Consider the following 16,175-nt stretch of genomic DNA (forward strand, 5'->3'; position numbering starts at 1 on the left):
GAATACAAATGCCCCACACTGTGCCAAGCGCTCAGAAAATACTATCTCATCCAGTTTTCACAGACCCATCAGACGACTATCATCGTCATCTAGAGCTGGAAGCAAGGAGGCTGAGGGAAGAGAAGTGACTTCTACAGGGTCACAGAGGTCTCAGTGGACTGGCATGGGAATCCAGGCTTCTCTGGCCCAGAGCCTCCAATCACTGGATTATCATAAAGAAGAAGCTAAGAGCCACCTGTAATTCTCCCATTCACGTTCGCAATCTTGCCTCTATCCCTTTATCAGCTAAGAAAATTTAATTTCCGCAGTCACAGTATAATCGTCATAAATCCCCAAATCACAAGATCCTAGCCAAGACAGAAGATTCTGTTCCATTATCAAAAGGCTTTACGTTCAGGATCTGAAGATGTCTGCCAAGGTCTGCGGCTCCAGGCCCATTTCACTGTGAAAGAAATTATAGCCTCAGATGCACTGTGGCTTTGAGTGAGGAGCAGCCACCAGCAGGGACCCAGGAAAGAGCGTGGGTGGCCCTGGTTCTCCCATGGGGAGCCTAAGGGTGCACGATGCTGGGAGAGAGGGGTGCTGGGCTGTCCCATGGGGCCCCCCAACCCTCTCACCTTTTGGTACCTCTGCCCCCCAGATTTCTGATAAAGAGCTACCTGAACACTCAGAAGTCCCCAGGCTCCGCATCGAAGGGGTCTCTCCCTCAGTCTGTCGCATACCTGACCGCACCTGACCTGGCCAGGTGTCCAGCCCAAACGGCAGCCGACTTCCTCCAACCCGAGCTCTACACCACGGCCTGGGCACACGTGGCAGTCAGGTGAGCCATGCGGAGAAACCAACTATCCCACCTGGAGGCAGGCTCCTTTACACTTAGGGCCTTTGGGGTTGGCTGGGGGGTACAGTCTTGGATACTCTTCCAAAAACCAGCCCCCTTTTCCAACCTCCTCACTCCTCTCGGTTTCTGCCATGAGGGGCAGAGAGAAGGCAAATTCACACCTGTCACTTCCCCATCCTGCTCAAGATAACAGGAAGACATTAGCTCTCAAACCAGTGCAAGGAATTTTTTAAATCTTTAGGCTCTTATTATGGTTTGAAATACAGAGAATGTACCCATACAATGCAAATAACAAAAACTATCAGTACTAATGCTGACAATATTATAGCATAATAATGTAATTATATATGACAATGTAACATAATAATTATATATGCAATAGTTATATATAATTATATAATGTAATACTGATAATACTAGTACTGCTATCAGTACTAATATTAATACTAATAAATAAAGCATTGCAGTCATCCCTCTGTATCGGCAGGGGATTGGTTCCAGGATCTCTATAGATATCAAACTCTCAGGATACACACACAAATCCCTTCCATAAAATGGAATATTTGCAAATTTGCAATATTATGGGTATTTGCATAAAACCTATGCATACCCTCCCATATACTTTAAATCATCTCCAGATTACTTATGATACCTAATAAAATGTAAATATTATGTGAACAGGAATAAATACGTTACTGATATGTTAATAGTTACCAGTGTGCACCAAATTCTACTTTTGCTTTTTGGAACTAACTTTCAGGAGTTTGTTTTTCCCAAGTATTTTTGATCCTTGGTTGAATGTGAAGATGTGAAAACTGGATACAGAGGGATAATGGTACTTTCATGGTCAAAACATCCCACAATCTAAAAATAACGCTTAAAATATGAGTATAACAAAGGATAGATTTTGTTTATTTCCAGGGTCTAGTAAGCTTCAGGGCACATAGACAAGACCAAAGACTCCTCCACTCTATCATTCAGTAAATACTGTCAGACACTATGTTCCAAGAACATCCACATGTGCCAGGGGCTGGGAATAAAGACTGGGCGTGGCCAAACACAGACAGTCCCACGGAGAAGAGACTTAACTACCTAGGAGGGACACCTTCTGAGCCCTCCCCAACCAGCACACCAAAAACAACCCGGAAAAAACAGCTTCAGTACATAATAAGAGGTCTTATTACATCCCAACCGGTGATCCCAGGGATGGTTAATAGTTATTTCAAGATCAAAAGCAACTTGGAACATTCATCTATTTTCTCCACAAATATCTAGCAAGTACTTAATAATCCACCAGGCTCTGAGGATCCATCAGTAAACCAGTCTGATAGAAACCAAAGTTCAGGCTTCACAGAAGTAACATTTCAGCTGGAGTGGAGGGGTGGGCAAAAGAAGGCTGCTCGGGGTAATTAAAATGCCACCCCGGTTGGCCTCCATATCCGCGGACGCAGAGCCTGTGACCATACCACACTGTTTCATACAGGGACTTGAGCATCTCTGTTTTGGTATCTGTGGGGGTCCTGGGACCATTCTCCCTGCCCCCACCCACCCCCCAGAGATAGCAAGGGATGGCTGTGTATTGCTTTTTGCTCAGAACTCAGATGTGTCATGTGCTTACATATCCCGTGACAAAGCAACATAAGTATTGCCTAATAAATAGCTTGTTTTGCATACAAATTCCAAGGGTCAGGAGGGGATGGGCAGGGAACAGAAGATAAGAGAATAAAGGTTAACTAAACAAATGACCAATTTTGTAGTCTGGAGAACAAAGGATGGTTTTCTTTCCTCCTTTCTAAAGTCCCTTAGGTGGAACTTGGAGCACAGTGGGTGACTGGCAGGCTTCAACTAGCCTTAGAGGAAAATCACTCTCCTTGCTCGGCACAGAAGCCAGTCAACTGAGTGGCCTGAAAATACTGGGATCAGGGTGGAGACCACATCAGAAAGAGGGGAGGGCGCCTGGCGCAGCTAGGGGGTTATGAACTCCTTCCTCACTGCGTGACTCGCTTAATTAACCTCTCTAGGACTCCACGTTTCCCACTGCAAACTGGGAATGCCTTACCCTTAAAAGGGTTAAGGAGTTTATATACAACAAGGACATTGTTTAGGTTTCCAACACCAACAAACAGTCAATAAATAGAACTGTTCTACTTCTGTGGGACCCCAGGCATCCTGGGATCAAATGCCATCAATCCCTTCTCCACTCAGTCAAGAAACAGAACCTTTATTTTCTCCGGCCTTTAGGCTCATAAAGGACTCAGTGCATCACTTACAGACGCTGAGGCAAGCCGGGGCCGATGAGCACGATGCGTGGAACCAGACCACTGTCATCCATGTCCAGGCCACCAAGGTGAGCTGCCAGTCAGCCAGAGCTGAAAGGGCCCCGTTCTGTTTCCCCAGCAAGCCGCCAGGCCGAGAAAACCTGCCATCATGCCTCAGCCCTGCTCAGTGGCTGCCCTCATTTCACTTTCAAGCCTTTAGCCCCGGGTATTTTAATTCAAGGACTTAACTCCAAAGCAGTCTTGCTGGCAGCTCTTAGAGAAAAAACGTAATGAGGCAGTGTTATTGGATTTGCTTCAGGTTGTTCAAATATTTCCTCCCAGAGAGAAAAGCAGGTCAAGTCTCCCCTTAGCCCCACAGACAATCCATAGATGTCTGATTCCGTTTACACTGTATTTTGTGTTTGTGCATAATTCACTGTCTGCCAGCAAATACTAGAGCACTCCAACACCCGCCGTCAGACTGGGTTCTGGGGGGCTCAAGAGAGGCCATGCATGGCTACGATCAAGAAAGCACTGCCACAGGGAAATACAGGCTGCCCCAAGGTCCCACAGCAGGTCCAAGTTCACCGCCCTTAAGGAGTCAGAAAGCCTTCTCAGAAAAACCATACAGGCCAAGACTGCAAGGGCGAGCTGCAATCAGCCAGGCAGTGGGCGGAGGCTGTGGCTTTGGAGAGGAAGGATTTCCAGCAAAGGGGTCAGGAGATGCAAGACGTGGAGGCAAGGAAAGGCACAGCGTTTGGGAGGAAATGCACGTCCTTCCAAGGAGAACCTAAAGGAAGACGACGAATCTGGAGAGGAAGGAGGGAGGCGAGAAGGAAAGATAGGCACGGCCTGGCCCCTCCGACAGCACTGTGAGAAGTCTGGGTTTTGTGTTCACTCCAGTGGGAAGCCTTTGCAGGGTTTCCATCAGAGGAGTGTAGCGATGAGTTTCATGCTAGAAGGATCATACAGGCTGCAGGGGGAGGAGAGGACTGGAGGCTAGAGGCCAGTACAGAGCAGGCAGCAGTCTGGAAAGGGCTGAGGGTGCCCCAGACCATGAACCTGCCAGAGGGCAAGGAGAGAAGTGGGTGGATGCATGATGGGTGGATGAAATATTCAGGGTGTGGAAGAAAGAAGGGGCAGGCTTCAGACAGCAGTGGAGTGGCATGGAGCTAAGAATGGCTCCTGAGCTCTAGCTCAGGCCGCTGGGACTCTGGGCCTACCTATGGCTGGAGAACCAAGGTGGTCGCTTCAATCCTCAGGCAGCACGCCCAGAAGACAGCCGCCTTAGAACGGGAGAGCCCACCAGGGTTCTGCAGCAGCTCCCGGCGGCAGGCAGACAGGAGCGCCACCTGGTGGCCCATCACCTCCATTGCATGGGTGGGGTGGGTGTGATTCTGCCACCTCCATTCCACTCTGTCCACCATAGAGGTGCTGCCTGCTGTGTTCAATGCACCATCGGCACAGGAGAGGGTAAGCAAAGGCTGCAGTCTCACCAGACACCTAGAAAGGAACCGCACCTGCCCACTGTTCACCTGCTTTCCAAACCCATGCCCTGCCTTCAAAGGCACCAGGCGCGACTGCCGGGGTTACCTCATTTAATATCCATGACACCAAGAGGGAGAGACGCGTAATCTCAGTTTTAAGGATGAGCAGCTTCTTGGGAAGGCGGTGCTGATGCCGACCCTCTAAAGTCATAATGGGCAGGGAAACCCGCACTTTCTGGGCTCTGGGCCCTGGGAGGCCCTGTCCTCTACAGAAACCTCAAGGACCCAACGGGGTCTCATCTGGAAACCAGACGTGCCCAGCAGAGCAACACAAGGGGCTGGTGGGAACAGTGGCAGAGGGGTGGGCAAGCAGGAGCAAACCCTGGCCCAAGTTCTGGTCCTGGCCCAGTAACATCCAGCCTCAGTCTCTGGTGGCTTTGGCAACACAGGGTAGCGAGTAATGCTACCAATTCTTAATCGAGAGACTGACTGCCCTGGTTCAGAACTCACTGCTACCACTCATTAGCCAGTGCCTAGGTGAGGAACTTACTCTCTAGATGCCTCACACGCTTCCTCCACAAAATGGAGCTAACAATAGGATCTACCTTGTAGGATTATTGTGAAGGTTATATGAGTTAATAGATGTAAAACTTAGAGAGCCAGCTTGAGTACATAAACAGGGCTCCCCAGGTGCCTTAGCGGTAAAGAATCCATCCCCCTGCGATGCAGGTGACAAAGGAGACGTGGGTTCGATCCCTGGGTTGGGAAGATGCCCTGGAGGAGGAAGTGGCAACCCACTCCAGTCTTCTTGCCTGGGAAATCCCATGGACAGAGGAGCCTGGTGGGCTATAGTCTAATGGTGGCAAAGAGTCAGACATGACCGATCACAGAGTATAAATGCTACAGAGTATAAATCCCACTCCCACCCCAACCTGGACAGGAGAGAAGCTTGAAACCAATACAGTCACAAACTAAGGCTGACTGTGTTCAGAGCACGGTGCCAGGGTGCAGCTCAGCCTTGCCCCAAGGAGCCCCTCCTCTCTCTGGCCCCCTTCCTGCTCCATAAGGCAGAGGCGGGCACCCTCGGGCAGCTCTTCATCACTCCACTCTTCAATCCAGAGCCCTGAGAATTCAGGGATGCGGCTCTCAGGTGAGAAAAGGGACCCAGGGTGTAAGTGGGAAAGTGAGGGTCTCTAACTTTGCCACACCGGGTGCAGCCTGAGCACCAAGGCATCTGACCCGGGAGGGCGGCGGAGCACCTCCGCTCCTTAACCACATCCAACTGCTGCGAACTCGGCATGGGGTCAGCGGCCCAGGTACAGGCGGCAAGGCGGTGAACACGGCAGACAATAAACGGCTATTTTCTCGAGAAAAGCGGTGCTGTCCCCCCTGGCCCAGGTCAGCCTCCAACACTCCTGTATTCTTTCTTTCAAACCAACTTGAAACTGCCCCAAGCACAATGAGAAGCGAAGGGCCAAGTTCCAGAGCCCACCAGCCGCTAGCACGCACACGGACACCGTCGAAAAGGCTTAGCCAGACGCAGTGAGCTAGGAGAGAGGCGGCTGCTTGTCAGACTGCTGGGAAACACACGGCCACAGCAACCTTCTTCCAGCAGTCTTGCCAAGCTTCCGGGATGATTTGTGGAGGCAGAAATCAGAGGTTAACGCATCTCTGCATCTTTGTAGGCACACCTCTATTATGTCACTGTGAAGATTTTCACAGAAGCTCTGGAGAAACTGGAAAGCCAGCCAGCGATTCACCAGGTGCTCAAACGCCTCTCTGACCTCTATGCCCTACATGGCATCCTGACTAACGCGGGCGACTTCCTCCATGACGGCTTCCTGTCTGGTGCCCAAATAGACATGGCGAGAAAAGCCTACCTGGACCTGCTCCCCTTCATCCGGTGAGTGGCTGCCCTTCACCCTCAACCCTCTGTTCATTTCAAACACCAAAACCTTCAGCTCCAAAATTCTTGCTAAATGGAGGTCTGGCAAAAGCAGCAACAGTCCTGGACACACTATGGATTAAGAAAGGGGAAAAAATAAGGGGAAAAAAATCACAACTAAAATGTTTCAGAGTAAATCATCTAGCTACCTCAAACTCTAACATGATCCGGCAATGATAGAATCCATAGAATATGAATAAAATAAAGCATACTACATATTAATACTGTGTATCAAGAATAGTATTAATGAGTCTTACTTAGTCTTCAGTTCAGTCGCTCAGTCGTGTCTGACTCTTTGTGACCCCATGAATCGCAGCACACCAGGCCTCCCTGTCCATCACAAACTACTGGAGTTCACTCAGACTCACGTCCATCGAGTCAGTGATGCCATCCAGCCATCTCATCCTCTGTCGTCTCCTTCTCCTCCTGACCCTAATCCCTCCCAGCATCAGAGTCTTTGCCAATGAGTCAACTCTTCGCATGAGGTAGCCAAAGTACTGGAGTTTCAGCTTTAGCATCATTCCTTCCAAAGAAATCCCAGGGCTGATCTCCTTCAGAATGGACTGGTTGGATCTCCTTGCAGTCCAAGGGACTCTCAAGAGTCTTCTCCAGCACCACAGTTCAAAAGCATCAATTTTTTGGCGCTCAGCTTTCTTCACAGTCCAACTCTCACATCCATACATGACCATTGGAAAAACCACAGCCTTGACTAGACGGACCTTTGTTGGCAAAGTAATGTCTCTGCTTTGTAATATGCTATCTAGGTTGGTCATAACTTTTCTTCCAAGGACCAAGTGTCTTTTAATTTCATGGCTGCAGTCACCATCTACGGTGATTTTGGAGCCCCAAAAAATAAAGTCTGACACTGCACTTAAGGATGGAGAAGGTGATGGCACCCCACTCCAGTATTCTTGCCTGGAAAATCCCATGGACGGAGGAGCCTGGTAGGCTGCAGTCCATGGGGTCTTGAAGAGTCGGACACGACTGAGCGACTTCACTTTCACTTTTCACTTTCATGCACTGGAGAAGGAAATGGCAGCCCACTCCAGTCGGAGGAGCCTGGTGGGCTGCAGTCCATGGGGTCGCTGAGAGTCGGACACGACTGAGCAACTTCACTTTCACTTTTCACTTTCATGCATTGGAGAAGGAAATGGCAACCCACTCCAGTGTTCTTGCCTGGAGAATCCCAGGGACGGGGGAGCCTGGTGGGCTGCCGTCTATGGGGTCGCACAGAGTTGGACACAACTGAAGCGACTTAGCAGCAGCAGCAGTACTTAAGGAACACTTATGTTTACCAGACAGTATGCCAAAAGCTTCTATATTCATCATCTCATTTAATCCTGATAGGCTTCCGAAGTGGATACTATTAATTTCCCTACTTTATAAAGGGGAGAAAACTGGGACTTAGGGTTGAAGGTCACACAACCAGCCAGAAGAGGGGCAGGGCACAGTCTAGGACCCATCTACCTCCAGAGCACGTGCTCTTAAACTGCATGTTAAAATGAAGGCTGGGCTATTGTTTATTTCAAATATATCCTTATTTTTGTTGAATGTGCTTAGTTGACTAAACTCACTTTAATACTCCCTCAGCTTCAAGATGACATTTTTAAAATCTAGTAATTCGTGTCCTGACTTGTAAAACAATTTGTTGTTGTCCAGTCACTCAGTCGTGTCTGACTCTTTGCGACTGCATGGACTGCAGCATGCTAGACTTCGCTGTTCTTAATGATCTCCTGGACTTTGCTCAACAATAATATAGTTTTTACAGACAGCATAAGCAGTGCAGTTGACCGCCATGACATACTAATGCAATACATTCATCCTGTCACTTTATATATAATCAAAATGATCACTTTAAGAAAACCAAAGCCCCAAATGACCAGGATACTGGAAGAAATAGAAATTATTACTAATTAGTAACCATTGTCCATAAGATGGAAAAGGAAACAATCTGTGACATTGCTTTTCTGAGAAAAGACGATGCCTGCTGTGTTTGTTGGAAGCCACGCAGGGCATGACGCATAAGTGTACGACTCTTCCCCAAAAACCTCCAGTAGTTCACACCATCAACAAGAATAGGAGAACAAAAGAAAAGGGGACTTCCCTGATGGTCCTGCAGTTAGGACTCCACGCTTCCACTGCAGGAAGCAGCCACAGGTTCAATCCCTCCTGGTCAGGGAAATGAGATCCCAAATCCAGCAAGGCACAGCCAATAAAGAGTTGAACTTAAAAAAAAAAAAAAAAAAAAAGATATTCATGAAGGAGATTAAAAGAAAAAAAGCTAGACCAACTTCTTTTCATTTTGAACAATATCCAACACGTTACTTGTGACTCCAAGTTGATGCTCAGTGAATTGAAACTCAAAAATTATCAAAACTATATCAGATGTAAAATTATGTCCCAGGTATGAAACTGTCCCTAATAGAGAGAATCCAGTGATTAGAACCATTAATAGCATAATTGAGTACTGCACATTTCAAGCCCAAGTGTGTCTAACTTTCTGAAACGCTTGGCATTTAAAGCACATGAAGATGATAACGTTCTAGCCCTGACTGTTGGTGATAATGAAACACAAAAGATCACCGATAAGCATGATTTTTTTTTTAAATTTGCAACAGCATGCTGAGTGCTTCCCTTGGGCCCAGAGACTTACAATTCAGACAAGAAAGCACTGACGCAAACAATGTGCGTACATCAAACCCACACGCGGATTTATTCACATTACGGTTTCTAAAGTAACCTTCCTACTGCGGCCGGGTAATTAGGAGTCTAAGAGACTCCAGGCTTTTAACAGTCCTGTGCCACACTCCACGCCTTGATTATTCAGCATCACCCTCAGATTTCTGAGCTGACAAATGAAGGATGGCACACTATTCTAAGTGACACTAAGAACCAGCTCTCTGCGTCATGGTAATTAGCGACTAAAACAGTTTTTAGTGGTTTAAACAGTCCTAAAATCCCAGGGGTGACACTTTTAGGCAAAGATGGCAGACTGAACATGTGCATTTACTTTTGTTCCCTCCTGAAACCCTACTAAAAACATCAATAAATTAATTTTAAAATGTTAAAAGGCATAAACCCCCAGAGAGAGAGCGCAGGAGAGGGAAACAGGAACTCTGGAGAGGAGATGGACAAACAGTGACTCGGCAGACCTGATTACACTGAATCACAAACCAAAAGTAGCAGAAGCCGAGAAGCCATCAAGGGCCACCACAGAACCCAAGAGCTGCAGCACCAGGTCCCTCTGGCAATGGGGGTGAAGGGAGGACCGACAGGGTGGGCTGGAGTCTACTTCAGAAGGAGCCGGATCCCCGCTCCCCTCCTCCTCTCTGAGCAGGGGTAAGACCTTCCCTGACCAAACCCTGGCCAAAGGCTGAGCAGAGGGTCTGCAGACTAGAAGACCTCAGGCTTAGTTGAGGGTGAGGACCACTGGGCCACCCTACAGAAACCAGGGGCCTGAAGACATGTTTATAGGCTAATGCTGACAGCCGTCTCCCCCAGCCCTCTTTTCCCACATGTGCATGCGTGCCAAGTCGCTTCAGTCATGTCTGACTCTCTGTGACCCTGCGGACTGTAGCCCACCAGGTTCCTCTGTCCCTGGGATTCTCCAGGCAAAAATACTGGAGTGGGTTGCCATGCCCCGCTCCAGGGGATCCTCCCGATCCAGGGATCGAACCTGCCTCTCTATGTCTCCTGCACTGGCAGGCAGTTCTGTACCTCTGGCACCACCTGGCAAGCTCCCTTTTCCCACAAGTGCCCAGCAAACTGGCGGCCAGGTCAGTGTCCTGTAGGAAAATGCCATCATGGTCCTCTGGAGAATCTGACCAGTCCAAAGAAGAGAGATGTGAAGATACTGACACCCGGGTTCCCCAATGGTCCACCCAGTTCAGCCCACAGGGAATTCCACACTGACAAGTACACCAGACGTGTCATCAGCTAGACTGTCCTACTCTTAGCTATGACCAGACACTCAGGGATTGCCAGCACTCGAGGAAAACCCGTCATAAAAGACAGAAACCAAGCAAGAACAAGGCAACTCCAAAGACACAAGAGAATCTTCCGGGTGAAAACTTTTTTGAAAGATCAGTAACACCCTCAAAGAGTTCACAGGACGTATGGCAAGCAGAAAAGAACGTCATTTCTTAAGAAGTAATATTCAGAGAAGAGCAACAGAAAGAGTTCTGTGAAATCAATGACAGCGAAAATGAGAAGCTCAGCTGAAGGACTGGAGGACAAAGCTGCAGAAATCTCGTAGAAAGCAAGCAAACCGAAGACGACAGAAAAAGGACAGAAGACAAAAAATAGTGAGAGCACTGATTCTAACTGTCCATCTTAAGAATGGGACTAGAAAGAGAAGACAGAAAATACCGAAGGGAGCAAATCATTAATAAAACAGTGCAAGAAAACATTCCTCAAATGAAGCATACGAGTTTCAGGCTGAAAAGGCCAGAGGAGAAGCAACACACACCCATGAACCAGGCCAAACATTTAGGCAGCGGTCACAAACACTACAAAGGCAGGACAACAGGGCCGGGGATTGGGAACGCTGCGGCTGGGGACGGAGGACCGGAGTTTTACGAGGTCAGAGAGGGCCTCCCAGGGACGGTGATGATCTGAAGAAAGATCTGAAGGTGGGGAGGTAGGAGGAGCGTGTGGCTGGCTGGGAAAAGCACACTCCATGCAAGGGAGAAGTACGAACGTTGGCAGGCAGAGCACGCTCGGCACGTACACCCAGGGAAAGAGAAAAGGCCGCAGCAGCTGGAGTCGCATGACTGAGGTGGAGAATGAGAGCAGAGGTCGGCGAGCTGCGGGTGTGCTGGCAAGGGCAGTGCAGGGGCTGGAGGGCACGGCAAAGACAAGACTCTGCCCTTCGCTGTGAGTGGTTCTGAGCATAACACACGCAATCTGAGGGAATCTGAGGTGTGTATATAAAGGATCACTCCAGTTGCCATGTTAGGAACCGACTGGGGAGGGGTGAAAAGCAGAGAGACCAGTTGCTGCTGCTGCTGCTGCGTCGCTTCAGTCGTGTCCAACTCTGTGCAACCCCAAAGATGGCAGTCCAGCAGGCTCCCGCGTCCCTGGGATTCTCCAGGCAAGAATACTGGAGTGGGTTGCCATTTCCTTTTCCAATGCATGAAAGTGAAAAGTGAAAGTGAAGTTGCTCAGTCATGTCCGACTCTTAGCAACCCCATGGACTGCAGCCTACCAGGCTCCTCCGTCCATGGGATTTTCCAGGCAAGAGTACTGGAGTGGGGTGCCATTGCCTTCTCCGGAGAGACCAGTTAGGAGGCCGCAATAAGCCCGGTGAGAGATGCTGGCGGACTGGACCAGCGTGACAGCACTGGAGGTCGGGGGAAGCGGTCCAAGTTTGGGTTTATTCTTGAGACAGAACAAGATTTGCTAACAGATCCGACGTGGAAAGTAAGAGACCGAGAGGAGCTCAGGTTTGGGGCCAGGACCGAGTCACCATTTACTGTAAACGGGGAAGGCTACAGGAGAGCCAGGTTTGGGTAGGGTGGACAGAATTTCTCGAAGATCAGGAGGCTGTTTTTGAATACCTCAAGTTTGAAGAGCCCGCTAGAAATCATGTAAACCGTTAGTAAGCAGGTGAGGCTGGAGAGAGAAATGCAGAAGCCACTGGCGTGCGGTTGGTATTTAAAGCCACCAGAAGGACAGTATCACGAGGGGTGAGTGTATGAAGAGGAGAGGCCCAGGCACTGAGTCTCAGGACCCTTCAAAGACAAGGAGGAGACGACCTTGACAAAAGCTGCTTAAGCGGAGTGGAGGGAATGAAAACCTGAATCTAGCTGAGGAGAACAGCCAGACAAGAACAACTGGAAAAAGCAAGCATAAAGAAGCTGGACACTTTCAAGGAGTTTTGTCACAAAGGGGAGGCGAGGTACAGGTGAGACGATGGGGAGGGAAACAGAGTCAAATGAGTGTTTTGATACAGATGGGAGAAATGGCAGCCTGTTTGTACACCGATGGACACGACCCAGTACAGACGGGAATTTCGACATTGCGGTGGAAATACAGGAGGACTTCTGGAACACGGCTCTATTGGGCAAGCGGGGAAGGTATCAGTGCACAAGGGGGACTGGCCGGAGCTGGTAACTAGGACAGTGCACCTGTTCAGAGAGAAAACCCCGTATGTTTACATGCACGCTTGGGAACTTGTGGACTCCTCTTACCACTTCTATTTTCACACCAGTGAAACGGGACTCAAAGTCACCTAGGTTAAGAGAGATGGGCAAGTGAGCACCACAGATCTGAGGATCAAAGAGCAGGTGGGAGAGAAGGTAAGAGAATGAACAAGTGAATGAATTCAAGCCACCAAGAGTGACTGCCAAGCAGCGATCAGGGCCCGCTCGAGTCTTCAGGGCAGTCAGTATTGGTTTTTCAGGCATATATTGTTACAAAGGTGCGGGACAAAGTCGGTGGAAAACGGGATATAACAAGGGACGGTATTTTGCTGAACAAGTATGACAAGCAAGAAACCTGTTGAATGTATCTTGCAGCGAGTGAATATAACAGACCATGGAATTTCAGATGGATGAAGAAAGACAGCTCACATAGATAGGGGACTTGAGGCAGTAGGTGCCAGTAGTGTCAAAGAATTATGAACAGCCCTGTAGGAAAACCATGTCATAATGATGAGGAAAGGCCATCCAGGATTAAAGTAAGTACAGTATCCCACGCACCTCAAATGCCGTGTGAAATGAGGGTTAAGGAAGAGTGTAAACAGTCATGTATTTTATTTCATATCCTCTGCTAAAAAAGGAAGAGAAGCATGTAAACAAGTTTTTAAATAACTTCATTCCATAGGTTAAAAGAAAATAATTTTGCTGCCTGAAAGGTAAAATGAGAATTACAGAAGTCAGAGCAGTAGAGGGAGTAAGCTAGAAAGACAAGAAACGGTGAAAAAGAAAACGGCTGGGCTTACGGTGAAATGAAGACATGGATGACAAGCCCGGGTGTGTGACCCTGGCAGTCAGAGGGAGGCTGCAGAAGATCAGTGCAGGAGAGTCAGGAATTGAGGCATCAAGTTCTAGAGGATCCACACAGACAGTGAAATCACTAAGAATTATGACAGAAGGGCCAGGAGAGCGATCCCTGTGTCAGGAGAGCGTTGGTGGAGCACGGCCGAGCTGTGAACAGAGAGCATCTAAAGTCATAATAACATATAGAATACACAGCCGTTACAAGGTAAGCACTGAATGTTAGTCTGGCCGAAACTAACTATACTAGGAGGCAGGACGACCAAGGAGAGGAGGCAGAGGCTGGGGGTGGGGAGGGCACGGTGGCGCAAGCGAGGAGAGGCGTGCTAAAACAAATTCAATCTTCTGTAACAGGCACAGATGATATCTAGCAACACTGAACAGGAAGTAGTAATACAAACAAGACACTGAGAGGCATTCAGGTCAGTTCCCTAAAAAGCCGCTAAGAGAGTAAAACTTCGACTGCCTCTAGGGGCTGGGGGGAAGAAATGGAGGTGAGAGGCAGGGATATGCTGAGTTTAAATAACAAGCCTTGAAAACCTATTTGACTCTTTCTACTGTGCCTATATAACTGATCAAAAATTAAAACTTGCAAAAAAAATTAAAACTGAGCTGTTCAAAAAGTGGATAATGGTGCAACTTCTAATTAGATGTTATTATTCACCATTCCAGATGAATCAAGCAATCTAATATACTCACAAACTCTCTTTTTTCCTCTCAGGAAGGATGCTATCTTGTTAACTGATGCTTTTGACTTCACGGATCAGTGTTTAAATTCAGCACTCGGCTGTTATGATGGACATGCCTATGAACGTCTGTTCCAGTGGGCTCAGAAGTCACCCACCAATACTGAGGTAGCTGACTAGAACACTTGATAAATTACCTAAGAGAGCAGGGAACAAGCAGTGACTGTACCTCCATGCTTTCCCATGGCAATCGATGTCCATTAGGTTAGAAATTGCTTGGCATAGTATATCTCTTTACAGTATTTTAAGAATACAAAAAAAACACAAAAAACAGGAGCAGGGATGTGGCCTGGCAGCGTCTCTGAGTTTGAACTGTAATCAGCAAAATGCACTGCTCAGAATTTGGTGAAGGGAATTAGGAGGAAGGACCAAGCTCTAAATCACAGCTTGACATACCCAAGGGCATACACACAGAGAGGCAGGCTGGCGTTTAAGTAACAGAAATAAGAAGACAAACGGCTGCACTGATTTAACCACCTTATTTTCAGCCTTTTAACTCTCAGTTTAGTGTTGATACAGCAGGTGTTGAGAGGGACAGGAAGCTTGGGGGGGGGTGTCTCTCTCAGATCTCACCACTTGGGAGAGATGCCCTCCTTCCTCTTTAAGGAACAGCACCCCAGGGACAGAGGGGCTGCCGCAGTGCATCAGTGTCCCAGGAAGCCAAGTGAATGACAAGTACATAGGTGACGGTGAAAAGATCCCCAGCCGGCCTAGGAGAGACCACCAGAACTCATTAACAGAAGGCAGCGGAGGACCCAATAAATCCTAACAGCCTAGGGGCAGGGTCCCAGACTCTCTGCTGTGAGCCTCGAGGAATCAATGGGTACATTAACTGGAGGAGAGAAATGGATCCTGCATTTAGAATTTGGGAAACCAACATTTAATAGCTGACTTGATACAGATGATCAAAACAAAGGCTCTCTATAGCTACACAACAGGCTATTTTGAATTCTATACTGCAAATGTGTTATTCAGATGATGAAGCTTACTTTTTTACCTCTTCTGTCAAATTTCAGAAAAAGTGTCTTAACACCTCATCAAATTGGCACCTCTCAGGCGTCCATTCACACTTAGCATGGTGTTAGACTTGCTCTTAACGTTCTGCATCCTGTCATACCTCACAGCTTAATTTAACATGGTTATCTTAAGTTGCACCACAACCAGTTACCCCCCAGAAGCTTATCAGATAGAAGGCCAATCCGTTTCGGTCCTTCCCTGTCTCCAGGAAGGCACCCTTCTAACTCAGCAAGGAAATATCAAGAACTTACCTAAAGACTGTACATTTAGTGGTTAGCACAGTCAAGCTACTTACATTATGTTACTTTTTCTAATGATTAGATCTCTACTTTCTAACGTTTAAACCCTGGCAAAGAGCTACAGCGATCCCATCCCTCTAGATTAGCCCCTGTGATCTAAAGAGACACACATGCCCTTTGATGCTTGAGAGAAAAACCTCCCCTGCCTTAACACCTGTCAGGGAGCACTGCCATATCCAGCTCAAAGCTGCTTTAGCAGCAATGCGAGGAAGCATGCCAGTTCTCCTGTTCCTCATCTTCACCAAAGAACAGAGGGGGCTCTCTTTTACTTGTTTCTACCCTTCTTCTTGAAAGAATTTACTCTGGACACTGTATGACTGCAGGCTTGTCTAAGTGAGGGGCGTCACTGACCCAGGGCATCAGCACACTGGGTAGGGATGTGGATGCTCGACACCCCAGGCACCCTCCCCGATCTCCTGCCACTTGACTGTGAACAAGGATGGAATTCATCGTCCCAACTCCAGGGTCTACCAGAGTAGATGCTTTCATTATGGAGTACATGAACATGGTTCTGCGACCTGCACAGGGGGCAAGGACCCTGCTGCACACACAGTAACGCCACTCCCGCCATCCCAGTGCACCTCACC

The 16,175-nt window shown here is 48.1% G+C and overlaps 1 protein-coding gene across 16 annotated transcripts in view; it reads left to right on the forward strand.

Moving 5' to 3' along the window:
* ACOX2 (acyl-CoA oxidase 2) overlaps positions 1-16,175 on the forward strand; it is a 30,817-nt gene that overhangs the window by 12,247 nt on the left and 2,395 nt on the right. For 11 of the 16 annotated variants that reach the window (XM_015459571.3, XM_015459576.3, XM_015459570.3 and 8 more), the window contains 5 exons: positions 55-237; positions 641-820; positions 3,080-3,185; positions 6,269-6,486; positions 14,248-14,380. In XM_015459571.3, the coding sequence (XP_015315057.1) occupies positions 55-237; positions 641-820; positions 3,080-3,185; positions 6,269-6,486; positions 14,248-14,380 (820 nt within the window). 16 annotated transcript variants of the gene reach the window in all.

This window comes from Bos taurus, chromosome 22 (genome assembly GCF_002263795.3).
Source record: "Bos taurus isolate L1 Dominette 01449 registration number 42190680 breed Hereford chromosome 22, ARS-UCD2.0, whole genome shotgun sequence".
Classification (NCBI taxonomy): domain Eukaryota; kingdom Metazoa; phylum Chordata; class Mammalia; order Artiodactyla; family Bovidae; genus Bos; species Bos taurus.